At 35.9% G+C, this 21154-nt stretch overlaps 1 protein-coding gene across 1 annotated transcript in view; it reads right to left on the reverse strand.

The window, feature by feature from the left end:
* Window positions 1–20746, reverse strand: part of LOC117337235 (trafficking protein particle complex subunit 8-like) — a 41396-nt gene extending 20650 nt beyond the window's left edge. The window contains 14 exon segments of the mRNA XM_033898108.1: window positions 176–247; window positions 2571–2702; window positions 3988–4093; window positions 4282–4385; window positions 5447–5597; window positions 6061–6173; window positions 6594–6895; window positions 7386–7527; window positions 13619–13654; window positions 16247–16412; window positions 17761–17935; window positions 18286–18375; window positions 19406–19606; window positions 20496–20746. Of these exon segments, the coding sequence (XP_033753999.1) occupies window positions 176–247; window positions 2571–2702; window positions 3988–4093; window positions 4282–4385; window positions 5447–5597; window positions 6061–6173; window positions 6594–6895; window positions 7386–7527; window positions 13619–13654; window positions 16247–16412; window positions 17761–17935; window positions 18286–18375; window positions 19406–19606; window positions 20496–20652 (1947 nt within the window). The 5' untranslated portion in view covers window positions 20653–20746.
* Between the last annotated feature and the right edge of the window lie 408 nt (window positions 20747–21154).

Consider the following 21154-nt stretch of genomic DNA (forward strand, 5'->3'; position numbering starts at 1 on the left):
TTGCCTCATTTTGGGAAGAAAATTGGTGAATTGGGAAAGAGTTTTTCAGGAGTAAACTGCTAATTTTGTGAATTCGACCTAAATAGGAAATAATTTCAATGGGGAATGGGGCCCATTATCGGCCCCAAAAAGGCCTCAGAAAAAGCCTGGAACTCTTACGTCAACATCAACTTACCTCAGCCAGGGACCAGTTTTTGCCTTTGTACACCTGTAAAGCTTGTGAATAGGCCCGTAACGCATGTTTTCTCTACAATAAAACAACATCGGACTTATCAAAATCAGATCTCAGAATTGAAATTGTAAGAGTTACCATTTTCTTGTTTAGGGCAGCTGTCTTACAGACTAAATGGTTTTTACCTTATATGCAATATATTCGTTTTGATAATCTATGATGTTCAAGACCGTCACACTGAAGGCAATATATCTAGGGATGCAAATATATGCCCACAACAGCCAGCGTAGTCGAATCTACACAGTAAATAATTTGGTATTGAGAATCCACCAATTTAAAATTTCACCAACTTTAGACACGCACTGCTGTACGATACCTTCGGGGCAGATCAACAAAGACCACCACAGTTGACGAATCGAAGCCAGCTTGTCCTTTATGCATATCATTACAACATCTTTGTTAAATTCACATTCAATTTGATTCACTGATTTGAAACTCCATCATACCTCCCACTGTTGTAAATCCTCATAAATATTAAGATTTTGCTGAAGTTAAAACCTTCCTAAAAATTTCTGTTCTTTGACATCCCTTCACCCTCTTTCTACAGATTCCAGATTTTCAGGGAAAATAAGGTCAGACAATCTGTGATTTTATTTTTACCTGACCACCCTGACCTATGACTGTGTGTTACCTGACCACCCTGACCTATGACTATGTTACCTGACCACCCTGACCTCTGACTTTGTTACCTGACCACCCTGACCTATGACTATGTTACTTGACCACCCTGACCTATGAGTGTGTTACCTGACCACCCTGACCTATGACTGTGTTACTTGACCACCCTGACCTATGACTGTGTTACCTGACCACCCTGACCTATGACTATGTTACCTGACCACCCTGACCTATGACTGTGTTACCTGACCACCCTGACCTATGACTGTGAGTTACCTGACCACCCTGACCGATGACTGTGAGTTACCTGACCACCCTGACCGATGACTGTGAGTTACCTGACCACCCTGACCTATGACTGTGTGTTACCTGACCACCCTGACCTATGACTGTGTTACCTGACCACCCTGACCTATGACTATGTTACCTGACCACCCTGACCTATGACTGTGTTACCTGACCACCCTGACCTATGACTGTGAGTTACTTGACCATCCTGACCTATGACTGTGTGTTACCTGACCACCCTGACCTATGACTGTGTGTTACCTGACCACCCTGACCTATGACTGTGTTACCTGACCACCCTGACCTATGACTGTGTTACCTGACCACCCTGACCTCTGACTGTGTTACCTGACCACCCTGACCGATGACTGTGTGTTACCTGACCACCCTGACCTATGACTGTGTTACCTGACCACCCTGACCTATGACTGTGTTACCTCACCACCCTGACCTATGACTGTGTTACCTGACCACCCTGACCTATGACTGTGAGTTACCTGACCACCCTGACCGATGACTGTGAGTTACCTGACCACCCTGACCGATGACTGTGAGTTACCTGACCACCCTGACCTATGACTGTGTGTTACCTGACCACCCTGACCTATGACTGTGTTACCTGACCACCCTGACCTATGACTATGTTACCTGACCACCCTGACCTATGACTGTGTTACCTGACCACCCTGACCTATGACTGTGAGTTACTTGACCACCCTGACCTATGACTGTGTGTTACCTGACCACCCTGACCTATGACTGTGTGTTACCTGACCACCCTGACCTATGACTGTGTTACCTGACCACCCTGACCTATGACTGTGTTACCTGACCACCCTGACCTCTGACTGTGTTACCTGACCACCCTGACCGATGACTGTGTGTTACCTGACCACCCTGACCTATGACTGTGTTACCTGACCACCCTGACCTATGAATGTGAGTTACCTTACCACCCTGACCTATGACTGTGTGTTACCTGACCACCCTGACCTATGACTGTGTGTTACCTGACCACCCTGACCGATGACTGTGTGTTACCTGACCACCCTGACCTATGACTGTGTGTTACCTGACCACCCTGACCTATGACTGTGTTACCTGACCACCCTGACCTATGACTGTGTTACCTGACCACCCTGACCTCTGACTTTGTTACCTGACCACCCTGACCTATGACTGTGTTACCTGACCACCCTGACCTATGACTGTGTGTTACCTGACCACCCTGACCTATGACTGTGTGTTATCTGACCACCCTGACCTATGACTGTGTTACCTGACCACCCTGACCTATGACTGTGAGTTACCTGACCACCCTGACCTATGACTGTGAGTTACCTGACCACCCTGACCTATGACTGTGAGTTACCTGACCACCCTGACCTATGACTGTGTGTTACCTGACCACCCTGACCTCTGACTGAGTTACCTGAGCAGCCTTGCTGTAGCGATGACCAGCCAGTATCATATGGAAGGAGTACTTGCGGACCTTTGGGGTCTCCATGTTGATGTAACAGTGGGCTGCCTGTTCCAGCAGTAAGGCGCTTCTCAGGTCGGAGTCCTGGCAAAAACAACACTCAGGTCAAATCTATGTTGTTTTTTTTAAATCTTAAGACACATCCAAATTTTTTCCTAGATTATGAATTCCACCACCAAAATCCGCTATCTTGCACATTCAAGTATTGTTACAGATAGTCATTAGAGCCAATAAATAAGTCATAAAATATCATAAAATAAAACATCAAGGATATTGAGACAAATATTAGATGATCACATGAGCAATCTCGATCAAAATAAGATATTTATATTATGTTGGTGTATATTTTTAATTGCACTGGAACATAATGTTCTGGAAACAAACCAATGTAATGATATTACAAATTCCAATGTAGATAAATTACTGTGTCAACGATTGTAAAACGACTACAGTTCAACTTCCCTAAACCGATCCTTCTCAAAACTGGTCACCTCTTAAAAGTGATCGAATTGCAATTGATGGAATTGGACATTCTTTTAATTATCAAACAAAAAACTTCCCAATACAGATCCCTCTGAGTTTTGAATACCAAACCGATTTTATATCCAGAGTTGTTTAAACATACCCAAAAGTACTTCTGTAAAACAACCTTACGTGAGCATAAGTTTGTAATCAGTATTAGGACTTAATTGATTAGCTTAATTAATAACGTTCTATGTATTCAAAGGTATTAATTTCCGTAATATATTAATTATATATATTATATATTAATATTATTAATAAGCCATACACTGCTTAGAAGATACAAAACGTCATCCAATCGATATTATCTCCAGATTCTGACTGGTCAAAATGGATCACTTTTCCAAACCAAACCCTCTCCAAACCGGCCAAATATTCATGCACTATGCTTGATCGGTTTAGGGAAGTTCCACTGTATATGTATTGTAATATCACTCTTGGTCTCAAGTTGACATAAATTTTTCCTGAAGTCTTTATCTGATATTAGTCATGAGTGTTTCTTTGTTTCTTTGTTTTGTTTAACGCCCTATTAACAGCCAGGGTCATTTAAGGATGTGCCAGGTTTTTGAGGTGGAGGAAAGCCGGAGTACCCGGAGAAAAAACCACCGGCCTACAGACAGTACCTGGCAACTGCCCCAAGTAGGTTTCGAACTCGCAACCCAAAGGTGGAGGGCTAGTGATAAAGTGTCAGGACATCTTAACCACTCGGCCACCGCGGCCCTCAGTCATGAGTGTAACTGATATGAATTAAATCTTAATATTAAGTGTATTTTACAGTGTGAATGTCGGAGATGTGTGATGTGCTGTCGTGTGGGAGGTGTGGGAGGTGTAGCGATGCCAGCTGTACCTCGCTGGTCAGTTTGATGAACTGTAAAGCGGCCTCGTTGTACATCCCCTTACTCTTCAGGGCCTCGCTGCTAACCAGGGTCGCTCGGGCTGCATATAACGGATTCCTGTAACACACATCTCATATAAACGGTGGGCTTAAAACCTGAACATGACCCGTTTAAAACTAGGAAAAAAATTCCAGACAAAACATTTGAATTTTTTGAAGGCGACACATTAAAGTCGTTTATAGAAGTAGCTCCCAATCAAATATATAGTGTTACATTGTGATGTTGGCTTTGGACTCCTCGCTTACTTGCATGACTGTAAGTAGGTCGTGATGGCCGACTCCATGTAGTGAGATGGGTATTTCTGGGAGCTGACTGGACCCTGCATGAAAACTGACAAACTCGCCATCTCCTGTGGAATAAGGTTGAATAGTATTAATTTAAAATAACAAACAAAGCTGAAGAATTTCGTACATATAATTAACTTCTCCTAACTGGAAAATATATGAGTTATCTCCCTTCAATCATTAAATCTGGGATGTAAATCAAAAGCTTTTTCACATAAATACCTCACAGGGTGATCTCGTGGTTGCTAGGGGCGGGATAAATTGACCTCATACAGGGTAGGGAAAATTACAGACAGCTGACATGCAGTATTACGCCACTCACAAAAGTTTGATGTCATCATTTTGTGTGGTGTAACCATGTTTCAAATTGAAAATGTAATCAATTACGATGCACATTTCTTGGGACATTGATGATGACGAGACGAATATGTTGCACAACACCTGGCAGTTTGTTACTTTTTTAAGTTTGTGAGAAAAATAATCAGGCATACTGTCGACTCGACAAGCCTCGTACTGAACAGCCTAACTCTTAAACACGGTTTGAGATATATCACTGTCCATGGAACAAGCCCATGTGAGAATCTAAAGTGCACACATTAAAACCATGTGGGAGATGCGGGCAACACAGCGACCTGAAAAAAAAAATCACAACACCTACGCTTTGATATCAATATGATTGAAATAATTACCCTAAATTCTACAATATAGTGCACACTTTTTTAGCCAGAATCTGATTCTTGAAAAGGGAGGTGCAAACCATACACAAGAACGGTTTATGTACATCCAGACAATGTTACATAATTTAGCAGAACTTAGTTTACCTCCGAGTAAATCAAGTCTGTACTTGTCAGATACAATCATTGGTTTTTTTGTTTGTTTTTTTTCAAATATTACAGCAAAATGTAATTTTAAACCGGGGAATCTATTCCACTTTCAAAACATATTTTTCCCAAGGTACCAAAAATACTTTGGACAGCTTCTAGACAAACAATTAAACTTTATTTGTTTTGTAACAATTCTTATCAAATTACATGCATGTTATTCTGAATCTTTATACTATCAGACAACTGTGAGTAAAAAATCAGTTGAAGATTCTCATTAATAAACCCCGGCGATCATTACGTACCAGGGCACCGGCTGTGTGCAGCCATGCATGGTCATTGTTGAAGTCACGCTTGGCCGTGTGGTACGTCTGGTAAGCAAAGTCATACATCTGGAAGAGGAAAGCCAGGTCTGCCAGTCGTCGCATTTGCAGTTCTGGTGCTTCCTGAGAATATCTATAACGAAAAAACAACCAGTGTTAAAAAGTATTGACTGTAGTAGAACATCAGAGTGTCTGGGTTTACTTCCCTGTAAACAATCAGCATCATATAGAGGTGCGATTGATCTCTGTGTAGTAGCTGGTGTCTACCTCAATGACTACCATACCAAAAGTTCTTTGCATGTCATATACAGTAATTTGGGTCAAGTGGCCAAAGAACAGTCGGAACAGCACTGGATGGTCAGATCTGTGATCTTAATTGTCCCTCCAGGATAAACAAACTCACACAAGTAAGGATTGAACCAGATTGTCCGCTCTAAATGCATGAGCATGGTGTTCTACTAACAGAGCTATCATAGCCCCATTGTAGGTATTAAAAGTAACACAGCACTTACACTAGCTGACAAATCGAAGGACAATCATTCGTACTGTGTATGTAAACTGATAGTATTAAGTATTAGACTGGTGTCGTAACTTACACTACGGTGGTGTTCTGGTTAGTTGCCGCGGCCTTTTCTGTTGCTTTGTTGCCTCCAAACCATTTCTTTGTTACACTGAATATTGATCGAGGAATACCTTTCCTTGAGGTCAACTGAAAAATTAAACAGGTCAGTAAGATTTCCATACCTGCTTTATAATCATTGTATAACTACACTAACCAGCCGTCATCAACAACAAACATATCTATACATTCTTAACATATTAAAAATACAGAACTTATCAACTCACAAATAATTAACAAAACATCACTTAAAAATAATTTATCTTTCCAAATTATGGTTCTTTGCTAATTACGATTGGATGCATTAAAAATTTAATTGGAAAACATAATTTTTTCTATTTTCCATTTTTTAAAGATAGACTGTCCAACCTTTCCACAGAGGTAGAGTGACTGAACCTGTCTGAAACAATTTAGTGATCAGTCTTGTATTAAAATTAGATTGACCCCTGGTTGATTTTGATAAATTAGATAAAATACACAAATATCTGTGAATTTTGCCCAGTGACTTACCTGCTCATTAAGGTATCTCATGGACATCTCGGCCCAGGGAATTAGGGCACGGACACTGAACTCGTGTATAAATATCCGGAGTCTGTCGTGGTCACTCGTGGTCAAACACATCCCGTGTCCACGCACTTTCTTGTCCGGGGTCGTCTGCACTTTTGTATTATTTCCCGTGTGGTTGTTTTCCATGGTGACCGATTCGTCTGGCGACAAACGATCGTCGACATGGTTGATTGAATTTGTAGAGTGGTCCATGGCCAGAGGATGGTCGAACATGTCGCTATCGGCCCCGGATCCTGAGGACGCTGCTGTTTATACCATAACATCCTTACACATATTTACCAACTTACATTAAACGCATACTATACATTGCCAAGTAAATAGCTACGATATACCATTGAAATTTATAAAGCTCAATTTAAATAGGTGGAGGACTTATTGTGTAAAGAACAATGAAGATGGAACAATTTAGTTTGTTTACCTTTTAACTACCTAATAACAAATATGTATAGGCTTACAACCAATTTTCCAGGATAAGTATGCTATTTGGCCTAAAAGAATTTTATAAATAGTTGATTATTTACCTACAATGTTTCTAAAACAATTTATTCAACAGATTTTTATTTACCTACAATGTTTCTGAAACAATTTTTCTACAGATTTTGTCATTTTCACGAAGTCCTGTATTCATGCATCAATGATATTGTATACTATATATATAAAACATCTACTAATCCTATTGAAGAAATTAAAGAGAACATCTCAACATGAATCTAAGGTCGGCAGGTCATCACACACCTTCTAGTGCTTCTGATGCTGATTCGACCAGCAAACTATCAGTGAGAGACGAAGATTCCAGGGTTCCTTCAGACACCTTCCCAGGAAATGCCACGCCATCGTCTGTGCCGTTACCCATGGAAACATCATAGTCTGCGCCCTCCTGCAACACAAAGTAATTCTACTTATGAAAAGCTGCAGAATATAAACTCATATTTCTGAAGAAAACATTCAAATTTTGTTTCTGAAAACTTAAAACGCATGAATCAATTAGTCCAATATTAATAGAGAAGATTTATTTTGAGGTATATATATGTACATATGTACATGTATTTAACATGTGGCCCACACTTCACCTCTCGAAACCTAGATTTACTACACACCGAATTCTAATTTATATTTAAGGCTTTTATCGGAGAACCATTTTTGGATTTTATTAAATTTGTACATACTGTACATATGATATGAGTAACAATATTAATCACAGCCGTTCTACAAAATTTAATTCAAGTGAAGATAAATATGATGGAAAAATGACATTTTCTTGGAGGGAGTGCAATTTTTAAATCTGTTTTCCACAACATCGATATCTACAATAATTTATTTCATCTTAAATTAATTTCATCTAGAATTATAGTATTTGATCAAGCCAAAATAATTATCAAAGAACACAGAAACCAATCGTTAACAAATATGACATAGATCTTCTTAATTAATAATATGTAATTATGCAACCCTATATATATATATCTATAAAGAACAACATAACTAGCTGTTTCCTACTTATTTTAAAAGCAATTTAAATGTCATTGCAGATAATTATTTTTCAAAGCAAAGCTTGCTTCTATATTATATCAAAATCAAATAAAACTAACCTACAACAATAATTCATCTGCTTTGTCTTATAAATTGATAAATTATTCATAAAAAATGTACATGATTCAAAACATAAAAACATTTACCTTATGAGTACATGTACTGACAAACATATTATACAGATATTATATTATATGCTCAGACTATTATTACCATATTTTCTTAATATTCGGCATTCTACACTAAAAATTTAACAAATATAATACAAAAAATTGCTTATAATTTTGTGACACATTTAAAATGTTAATTAAGTGGTGATATCTCAATTTATTTACAACAGTAGGTGGTAAAAACTTAATCGACAAATTTTCTTTTCCACGTTTTAAATCAAAATTTGTGAGAAAAACACCAACCTATCTAGCACATAATGAGCCGAGTGCATTTTTATGACACAGATTAAAAAAGGATATTTTTGTTTTGTTTTTATTTTTTGCATAAAAATTGTGAAGTACATGTACAATGTATATGTACAGTGGTCCCCTATGGGTATATAACCAACTTCAAAAACCAAGGGTTCTGCTCTTGTTTCCGTTACCTTGCCAACCTTAAAATATGTATGACAAAAGAAGGCTCCATACCCACCAGTTTGCAAATGATACAGCAGTGATTGGTCAATTTTATGTCTTGAGATTTTGTCCCGACATATATAAATGCATGTATACGTAGATGCAATCTATCATGTTTTCACTACTGGAAAAATGTTATTTTTTTCATGGCCATGAACAAGATTGCATTAATGATCATGAATTTCAATTTAACAAGAAATAATGGCCATGAAATTTTTCAGTCACTAAAATAAGTGAAAATCATGACCATGAAATTGATTTTCATGGCAAATTCATAAGTGCACCTGAAATTTTTCACTCCTTTTTTGAATGTATCATGAAAAATGTTCAGGCAATTAAGATTTCACTGCACATTTTCATGGATTAATGAGATTTTCATGGTAATTTCATTTTTTTTTTTTTCATGGAATCTGCTCCCAGTTAAATGTCCCTTGGTTTTTGAAGATTGAAATAGAACTTGTACTTATTTAAATGTGCAAGCTAGACACAGATACAGCTGTGTGTGATTTTTTAGCCGTGATACAGTTAACGTTTCGGTGAACACAGATCAATATGAGCAATATGTTCAATACCAGGTATTTTTGAAGCGAGACCTGCTGAAAAATACTTTTAATCAAAAAGGTGAGTACATGTAGTATATAAACACTGCCTGCAGCCAGATCACTTGAAATCAAATTGTATATAATTTATAAGATTTCATCAATCTGTAAAGTATCCAGAATTACATAAGTATAGAATAAAGACGTTAAAAGAGAGTCTATGATACCCTGTGTATATTATGATAGTGTATCTTGTATGGAAATTTGCAGTTTTTGCTGCTGATACAGAACGAACTACAAAACTAAAAATACAACAAATTAATTTGAAATACTCATTACTAAATTAAATTATAATAACTGTATATGTGTAAATTTATTCAAGGGGGAAATTTATGCTAAATACATTAATATATTATCGGCAGCGAAAATTTCCCCAATGTAATTATATTCAATGTTCGAACTAACACTACCTAGAAAATTGTTTTTATTGAAAAAATATGTGGTCAAACTATCAGCCAATTCGACCTGACCATCGGTTTACAGTATGTTGTACATATTTATGGAGCAGGGGCAAAAGAAAAATTTGTAGAAATAATTACCCCCAACAATATTCTGAATTAAATCTCTGCGGAAGTAACAATGTTTAAAGGTATTTGTTTATAAGAAGTTTGCACAAAATTTTGTTCCATTATGGAAACATCGAAATAGTTTGAAATCATATAGAAAGAACCAAAAACAATTATGTATAGGTTATAGGACAGTAGGGAAATTAAATGTAACCACGGATTGGATGTATGTTGAAGGTTCAGATTTATACATAGGATTCATTAGTTATACTGTAGATTACCGTACGTCATGTAAAATTTAATGAACACTAGCCGACCTTCAACTACCACCCAGAGAATAACTCTAAATTGGATGTTTTTAACAACTCTGACTAGTATACAAACTTATGAAGACCACTGAGAAGCAAATTCATCTTTATACTCTCCCTTGGAGAGTTTTCTGATAATTCTACATGTGCTTCCCTCGCAATGAGTAAACTTGTATAACATTAAATCAGAAATTACAATTGTTTAAAACAGCCTTGATACTGTTTATGTTCTTAATTGAAATTAAACACATGATTCAAGACTTTCCTGATAAGATACATGCATATATATATTATGTATGGTTTTGTAACAAACTTTAAATTCGTAGAATCATTTGAATTTTTGTAGGAGACCAAAAAAGTATGTTTCCACTTCTCTAACTCAGTTAGATTTCAGAATAACTTCACAATTAATTGATTTTAAAAAGAATTCATCAATTAAATACTGTCATGAAAATACATTAACATTTTGTGTTAAACTACATTTGATTTTGACATGTGAAAGTGGAAACATCAATTTTGTTTTGTTTGGCCTGAGGGTAAAGCAGATATAGTGAAGCGTTTTTTGGTCAAGTTTATATATTATTACATGCAGCCACAGAGATGAAAAAAATTACGGTGACCATCACATTATGGGAAATTCGTAACAACATTTCTAAACACAAGGAAAATGGAAGCTCTCCTTCCAAAAATTAAAATCTGGCGGATCTTGATACTGTACAATTCAAGTACATACATTCACATTTCAATTTCACAATATCTTCAGCAACTAAAATGTGGAAGGCAGTACATACAATGATGACAATACATTCTGCAGATAGAAGCTGGCCCATCCTATAACTATACACTCACATTCCAATGTAACAATATCTTCAGCAACTTAAATGTGGATGGCACAATATTAACAGTGACACAGAACATTCCACAGACCACATGTAGAGGCTTACAAGGACAGCCAAAGATCATAACGACTATCTAAAATTATATAATACCACAGGGATCAATAAAGGCCAAAGTTCAAAAGTCGTGTGACCTCGAGCTCTGACCCCTTAACCTCGACTACCAAAGATCATAACAGCCATCTAATGCTATATCACAGGGACCAATAACGGTAAAAGTGCAAAAGTTGTGTGACCTCTGACCCCTTAACCTTGACTACCAAAGATCATAACAACCATCTAATGATAAAATATCACAGGGATCAATAAAGGTCAAAGTTCAGAAGTTGTGTGACCTCTGACCCCTTAAAATTGACTACCAAAGATCATAACGACCTTCTTATGATATTATATAGGGATCAATAAAGGTCAAAGTTCAAAAGTCATGTATCCTCTGACCCCTTAACCTTGACTACCAAAGATCATAACAACCATCTAATGATAAAATATCGCAGGGATCAAAAAAGGTCAAAGTTCAAAAGTCTTGTGACCTCTGAATCTCAAACCTTGACTAATGACCACCAAAATCTGATACACAGTTAGAATTTCATGCTTATATCATGTATATACTATGTTGTAGATATAAACAACATTAAGAAGGGTTCAAGAGCATGTACCCATGCCCCCAAGTTTCATACTTCTAAATTATAGGACCTCTGACCCTCAAACCTTGACTGAGACCACTAAACTCTATATATTTTGTGGATGAACATGAAAGAAGTTGATATAATGACATATATACAATATTAGAACTATCAGGTACACAACCTTCTCACTACTGACAGGTACACGCACATATGCATGCACAGACTGTCGAGACAACACAAGTACGCCATCCCCTCTATATACTAAGGAGGGGTACAAAACAATGACGAACTGAATTCTATTGGGATTTCTCTATATACATGTGTTTGATGTTCCTAAATGAAATTCACCGATAATGGTTTACAGGTAAAAATGCCTCTAATGTATTCATATAATGAATACAGTTCCACTGTAAAGGCCCAAAATACACCTACCCACTCAAAATACTATTCATGGTAGCAAAGCTAGCAAAATAGCTACAAATATGATATATGTCAGAGTTTTCCAAACCCAAATTGTTAGAGATTTTGATGTACATTATGCTGTTAACCTTGGGTCCAATACTGTCATGACATAAAATCTTGACGAAAATTCTCAAATGATTTCCCACCAATGTTTGATTTACATAACGGACTGAAAACAGGTGCTTATTCCCGCAAAAATGTTTATAAAGTATCATGAATTAAAAACAAACCATGAATCTAAATGAAGGAATGTCATTTTCAATGTTATTTGAAAATGGAACATGTATGATCCTTACGTACTACTAATCATAGAGCTTCTGACTTGGACTGTACATAGGACAAGTTATTAAATTAAACAACATGCAAAAAGTTAAATGGCCTTGACCCTACATAACAACACAATGTGAAAGCAAATGATTTATGTTTTGCTTCAGGAAGGGATGGGAAGCAAATGGAATGAAAAATATCTCAAAAACTCAAATAATTCACGTCTACTGTCAACCCTCTCACCCCTTTGTTTCCAAATCGAACTCTCCAGTAACATAGCTCCGGGTCCTTAAACAGTAAATCAAAAGTTAGCAGGATGGATTAGCCAGGCTTGTCAGACTTAAAACTTTCAAAAATGTCATCAACACATTTTATTGTGTGGTCATAAAGCATAGCAATCCCTGCCTAAAACCATTTAATTTTCAGACTTTTTTTTTTGTAATTTTCTAATGTTGTTTTTTTTTATTTACTTTGCTGTCATCCAATTTTAGGCCTACCATTTCTACAAAATAACCAGTAGAAAAGTTCACAAAGACAGGCAATACTTAAGTTGTGCTAAAATCAAACATGCTGGAAACCAGATACGAGTACCCTGTATAATCATTTTAAATGAGTAAAGCATATTTAAGATGAAAGGTACAGGGATGCAGAATATTATAGATACATTCACATGAGTAAAACCTCACTACGATATCCTGTGTCAGCTTATATCGTTAAAGTAAAATTAATATCTAACATCATAAACAGTAACATACATAGTCATTTTTATTTATCTGAAAAAAAAAAATCATAAAAAATATTTGATATTATATTTCAATTGGTAAAACAGCAAAAACTGAAAATCTGAAGCAAAACTTTATATTTATTGCAAATATATTGAATATAACGCATGAGTTTTTCTTTTTGCTGACAAAGAATACAAAGATCACTGAAAATAAACCAAAAATACACAATAATAGAGACAACCATACCATATATTTGTCATTCCTGTTGAGGGAGCCCAGAGAAATAAACCATACAGTATTTGTACAGGAAACGAGGAGCAGAAAAACAAGCATAAATCAAACCATAGTAATCTGAATAAAATAGAAAAAATGGAGCAACTCAGATAGATAAGAACCAAAGCTAAACGGTCCACTACAACTTACCCATGCTATGTAATATCTAGCCTTTTGGCGTTTTTTCTGGAATAAAAGGTTTTAGTGACTACAGACTCGGACAGTTAGTAGATGCCATACATAGTTGTCTCCCTTGTATCGAGAGTATGCAATTAACTGTGGAGTTGTCTCCCCTGACCTCTCTTTTTATACTAAATACATAGTTATCTCCCTTGTATCAATATTATATGATTGTGCAGTTGTCTCCCCTGACTTGTCTCTTTCTATACTAAATACAAAGTTATCTCCCTTGTATCAATATTATGTAGTGTACAGTTGTCTCCACTGACTTGTTTCTTATAACACTTCATACAAAGTTGTCTCCCCTGTATCAATATTACGTAAGCGTACAATAGCCTCCCGGATTTCTCTTCAATTTACACTTAATATATAATTTTCTCCCTTACAATTAAGTGTACAATTGTCTTCCCTGATTTGTCTCTTATTATAGGTCATACAAAGTTGTCTCCCTTGTATAAGAGTATATGAGTATACAGTTGTCTCCCCTGACCTCTTCAATTCTGTCTGACATAAGACTCCTCATATCAGCATATTAAACAGTTCAGACAGTTATTTTAGAATGTTTTCAGACAACCAGCCAAAACACACAGACTTGTAATCTTTGAATACAGATTCCGACAAACACTCTACTATCAATCGGGTCATGTGAAGTTATCTCCCTTTATACATGAAAATAGCTATAACAAAGATTGCTTACAGACGAACAACGGATGCAGGCCAATTTGAATCATAATGGTGGTCTCGTTATATATACTATTATTTTACATTCATTACCCATCCTTTACTAAGAACAGCTCGAGTGTCAATTTAATACTGATACTGTTTTACAGATCACACTTACCTGAAAATGATTTAATGATTCATAATCTAATCACAGAATGAGATAAATTCCTGTGAGATTTATAATATCACAATACAGGTGGACAAATTATCAAATTGAAAGTAGACATTATTTAAACTATTCACAAGCTGTAGGGCCAACTGTGTACATATAGGTAGTGCACTATCAACAGGAGTTGTTCTATGAAGACTCATATCAATGATCACAATTACAATACACTTTAACAAGAAAATTAACACAGCATCTAATCCCCCAGTTAATCTATAATACATTTTTGTATATCATTTGTATCTGCCCATTCAATTATACCCAGATGTATTCTGTAAAATATGATTTTTTTTTATTTATTTATTTTGATGAGATGAAGAGGTAAGTGATATCTCGAGCTCAGCATTTTTTTCCTCTTTTACAGAAATTTCTAGAAACTGGTAGCTGTCAGAAATCCCCACGCCCCCTTTTACAGAAACCTCCAGAAACTAGTACCCGTCAACTCCACAAAACAGAATGCCATTCCAACAGATATATGACTACTGTTACATGTAGCTATATATATTAACTGTGCATTTTCTATGTACTAAACACTAGCAGTGAAACATGTACCAAGTATAATCTATTACTACAGTCACCTCATACTACTAGTAATATCTAAAAGTACTGCCGAGTCTTCAGTAGAATTTGCTAACAAGCTGGAAAACAATTCAATTGCCATATTTCAGGGCTTTTTCTCACTGGTTTGGGAAAGGGTTGTTTTGTCTCATTTTGGGAAGAAAATTGGTGAATTGGGAAAGATTTTTTCAGGAGCAAACTGCAAATTTTGGGAATTTGGCTTAAATATGAAGTAATTTCAATCGGAATGGGGCCCATTAACGGCCCCAAAAAGCCCCCAGAAAAGCCCTTTATTTAAACTGCCTTGTCTTCAGTAGAATTTGCTAACAAGATGGAAAGCAATTTAATTGTAATATTTGTATAACTAACAGTATATAAATTATGTTACCTTTAAAGACAAACATATAGTAACTGATTTTGTAGGAAGCCGAGCTTAGTAGGGAAATTAAAGTGTCTTTCACAATTTGGTGATCTTTTTGAGAAATCCATGAATAACCAACAAGTGCATGGAATTTAAATAATCATATTCCATTAGATTTGGATTACAAAATTTTAATATCTTTTTGTTGAGAGAATTACTACAGATTTACTCTTAACAAAATAGTGCTATAATTGGTGTTCATGTTTGGGAGAATTAATTATTAATTAGTACAACAATAAAGTAATTAAGATATTAATTTTACTACAGATTTACTCTAAACAAAATAGTGCCATAATTGGTGGTAATGTATTATACGCATAATTCTGTAAAGGTTTTAGCGTTTAAGATATTGAATTATAGCGACTATTATATAATGACCTCTTTTTCAGATTTGTTATCAATAATAACAAATTAAACTGACACACATGCATTTTTGAAATTTTACAAGTAACAACATGTATTAATATAACACTGTATTCAGTGCTAATCCTTTCATCAAACTAGAATAAGTTTCTGTTGTGTTAAGTTTACTACCAGTTAATTCTACTTGATATCACATTGGCTTACCTTCGGGTGCCCGGAGCTTTTTGTGGCATTAAGGTATGGGCAAAGCATTTATGTAATATAAATATGTATAATACTTATACAGATAATTGGTTACGGGTATATGTAGACAATATAGATGTCGATATTCTTAAGAGTATCTTGTCTTGGAATAAGCCAAACCTACATTAGAGTTATCCACAGGCTTGCTTAGAAACTGACTCCAGGGGTCGGGTAGGTTACTGTCCGTCTTCATACTATCGGCCACCTTGATGCTGCGCGAGTTGATGTGAAGGAGATGACATCCACTTGCTCCGTAGGTCGACTTCATATTCTGGTAAACAGCATCAGCTCTGAGCAGCAGCAAAATCAAAGGGAAACAATATTATCAAATAATGTTACTGCGGATTACATATTAGGACATTTATGGTAAACCTCTGGTTAGTTCGAAAACACAGATATTTTGAACACACATTTTTTTTCTAGAAAAAAACAATGATTTTTAGGTAGCAATAGGTCAAACTCCGGTTGTTTATAACTGGCATTATTTCAGATAGTTTGAACTAGTCAAATGAAGAACGTTAAGCAAGTTTAATAATTATGTTTTCTGTTTAAATGAGATCAAATAAACATTGAATGTTATTAAAGCAGAATATTTATTTCCTGAAAACATTTTTTTTATCACAAATGGAAATAACAACAATCAAATGAGATTTGTCATGCAGGACTTTCTAACAATACGTGGAAGTCAGAGGAAGACGGAAGGATGGAAGAGATTAACAGATGTAGACGAAATTTCAAATTCACCTCGAGATCAAATTCAAAATGATGCGTTTGATAGATGGTTGGTAAGAAAATATATAAAAATAAAAATAGTATCCATGAAACATTAAAAAATAAACCAGCATATTTATATTGATTTATTGCTGCATGTATGATTTCATAAATAAAGATATTAAGTTGATACACATATATATAAGTCCATGCAAAAGTTTTTAAGAGATTTGATATGACAGGGACTTGTACAGATAAAACATTCCATGCTGTTCACAAAGATAAACTTTAGTGGAGAGACTGATAACTAGAATCATGAAAACCCTGGCCCTTAAATTCATGAGAACCCTGGCCCTTAAAAACATGAGAACCCTGGCTCTTAAAATCATAAGAGCCCTGGCCTTTAAAATCATGAGAACCCCGGCCCTTAAAAATATGTAAACCCTGGCCCTTAAAAACAAGAGAATCCTGGCCCTTAAAAACATGAGAACCCTGGCCTTTAAAAAGATTTGAACCATGGCCCTTAAGATCATGAGAACCCTAGCCCTTGCAATTGTAAACAAGAGAATCCTGGCCCTTAAAAGCCTGCAATAAACTCTACAAACCCTATGCCAAATTGAATGTGTTTTTAACTTTTCAATGAATTTCAGATTTTTTCTTTAAATTATTAAAAATTCAAATGTCTTTTCAACGAACACTATTTCCCTCGAAATAAAAAACATGAATTTAATTATAAAAAATTATTTTGGATCTATATTCTATTCCAGATGATTTAAAGTGGAAAACTGTTTTAGTTTAAGCAGGGCCTAAGGACTATTGGGTGTTTGCTAAATCTACTATATGTCACCACACAAATAAGTGAAAACCCTCCGGGGAAGGATAAGCAAACACCTTAGGCTATGACTTTTATACTGAGTTAGGTCGTACTTTGCATCCTCCCCTTCCGTGACGTCATGCAGCAGTACGTAATACTTGAGAAGGTTGGGTGCCAGCCAGCGCGGCATCTTGTTTGGAAACTGTGTCTGCTGTTGGTATTGCTGACCAGCCAGATTATTGAACCCGGTGATAGGGTCTGAGTGGCCAGAGGACACGACAAACACACCTGATAACACGGTCAAGGTCAATCACAACTGATCCAAAGGAATGAAATGTACCAGAACATAAGCATTGATGGAAACATTCACACAATCATATGTACAACCCCTCTCGCAATCGGTGTTTGTAGCTTTTCGAAGAAATTTATTCTTGATGACAAAATTTATCTTTCAAAAGGGTATTTGTTAGCACTTTGAATTTTGAATCTTAATTTGATGACAATTTTATAAAATCAATCTTTCAAAAGCAAAATGAATTAAAGAATTATAGAATCTGCTACTGTATATCAACTTTTTTTTTTTATCAGTATCCAGCATACTTTATTATCAGACTTATTTACTGGTATGTAAAGGATACATCCAACACAGTGGTTGAGAAATTCATGGTCACTAGGAGGCAGCACCTGTAGGAACACATCTCTGTAAGCCTCAAACCAGGGCGTAGATGCTGTAAGGCAAGATCACCAATTTTAACTTATTGACGGAAAACCATTTATATAGCTTCTATAACACAGGTGGGAAATCTTCTATATTCCTCAGTGAAAAGGTTACAAATTATAAATTGATGTGGTAAACCGTAGTAAAAAAAGTCAGGAAAATAGTTCATTATGAGAATTTCAATGTGCATCAAAACAGGAACTTTGACATTGGGTTCCAACTCTGACATATAATATTATAAAGCCTCATATACACAAAGTGAAAAGCTGTTGCAAAAAAATGTGGAAAACAGTTCATTATGAGGAATTTCCTTTGTGCAAAGGGCCATAACTTCCTTGAACTCTGACCTGATGACCTTGACCTTTGGTCAGTTTATTCCGTGTTGAGTTCTGATCAACTCTGCTTCCAAATGCCATAAAAAAATTTCACCAGTGAAAAGATACAAAATTGGACCTTGACTTTTGACCTAGATCCAATGTCATAACTGGGCTGACCACATAATTTGTAGCTTTTTGAATCCCCACCACTTACAGATGCTTCCAGTCAAATAAGGTTTAATTCCAATTGGTAAGTTAGAATAAGTTTTTTTGCTCAATTGACGGAGGACGGACAACAGATGCCATATATATATATATATATGTTTTGAACATGTGCTTTGTACGTGACATATATATATATGTTTTGAACATGTGCCTTGTATGTGACATATATATATATGCTTTGACTCTTCAGACTTTTGAGATTTCTTATCTATGTCAATGTAAAGGGTCCTGTGAAACTCTACCACATAAACACATTCATAAATTTTACTCTGGTGTGATACAGAATACTTGAATATTTAGAACACCAATGCTTGTTCATTAAGCCCAGGAGATTTATATATTGCATTGCAGAACAGTGAAACAGAATTATGTTTACATTGCCCTAAACTGTAACATACGATAAATAGACATGGTCGAGCTTGTTACAAGGCTTGACTTGAGTTTATTGCCAAATAACAATAATATAAATTAATGCTAATACTCCACAAACAGTCCTACCTGACAGCTGAAGATCGTAGTTGCCGATTGATATGACATTTCCTCTTCCTCCCTCTACAAGCTGAGGCTGAGCATTAGCGACAGCATCACTCATCATTTTCCTAGCGACGGCCTGTTGGGGAGGCTGTGCTGTCATATCCAGCATGGAAATTTTCAGGTGACGGATACAATGTGGTACATTGTTAGGGTCACGGATGTGAGCTATAACCATATCAAGAAAATCATATATAAAATATATACATTATAAATTCATTTGTTAATGTTTGGGCTCTTGTTGAAAGATGAAGGTTATTTTTTTTAATATCTATCTACGATATTTAAAGCCAATACTTTGATACTCTACATAACAAGAGAGACTTTCTTTAATCTGCAATGTTATCATATAATTACTGCAAAAGCATGCAAACAAATGTGTGTGTCATATGATATTGTAACAGGAGAAAGAGAAATGGGTTAGCCAGACCGGGGTTTGAACACAGGACCCTCCAAACTCTAGACACACACTCTACCAACTGAACTACCTGGTCGCTGACAATCGACCAAGTCTAGTTCCGTTACATATTAATAATTAAAGGATTGAGAGTCAATGGCTGAGTTCTTACTGTTGAATCCTCAAAATCTCATTCTATTTGGTAGCTTTTATAAAACCAAGTGATGATATAACTAGAGCTCTGTCAGCTTCAGTCCATACATGATAAGCTTGCAACATTCAGAACTACATGCAGTGTGCAGTACCAATAAATTGTCAACTTAACCGGATTTGTTATGAGAACTCGTTTAATATATTCTAGATCTGTATTCGTATCTGTTCCTTATCACAAAATGAAATTTACAAGGTTTGAATGAAAAAATGCAAGACAGTTATACAAACTCTACACTTTGTCAACTTAACATCCTATTCAACTGTCCCCTGCTCGTAACACTTACATATATATACACCCCTCCCACTTTTTGGATCGATGGAATTAAAATTATGTTCCAAATAGCCAATAACCATCCTTGTAATACCATAAACAACAGTTTAATGATAGATTTGTAAGATCACAAAGTTAGTAAAACATAGAATACATAAATTGAGAAATGGAGGCACCTTCTGTGGTAAGGTGACAGAAAGGCTGCACAAGCTCGACAAACGTCAAATTGTTCTTCTGACACAACACCTCGGCGTCTGGACTACACAACACCGCCACATGCGGGTTAAATGTGTTCTGGATAAATTCCTGAGCAGTCTGTTTACACTGAGCCATGCTGAAAGTTTTCAATTTGAGCACATCATCTGCAAATATAAGCTACGACAGCAAATTGGAGGACGTGATGGCTTCAGTTCAGCAGCCATCATGCGCATTTTGGTTGTTATCTACTTCCGGTGATCTAAGGGAGCGAACTCCTACCCGCTAATGGAAAGAGAAAATCGATTTTTGCATGTGGCTGTCAGAAGCCAGCTGACTCACCATCTGTTGAATACATTAGCATATATTAATTCTGATGGAGAAATTCAGGTAGCAGAACACACAATTTTTTTTCTGAAAATGTTTAAGATTTTTGTCTTTAGCAACAACAGCTATTTAAGCTGCATATTATTTTGTTTTGAATAGTTCGTCTACAAGCATATATATATAATTTAACGATTAAAAGTCTCATTTTTGTTACCCTGGTAAATGGTACCGTACAACTACTATTGTGACAAATAATTACAATATAGGCATGCAACAAAAATGTAATAAAAAGACAACCGTACATCTGCACTAA

This window comes from Pecten maximus, chromosome 11 (assembly GCF_902652985.1).
Source record: "Pecten maximus chromosome 11, xPecMax1.1, whole genome shotgun sequence".
NCBI lineage: Eukaryota > Metazoa > Mollusca > Bivalvia > Pectinida > Pectinidae > Pecten > Pecten maximus.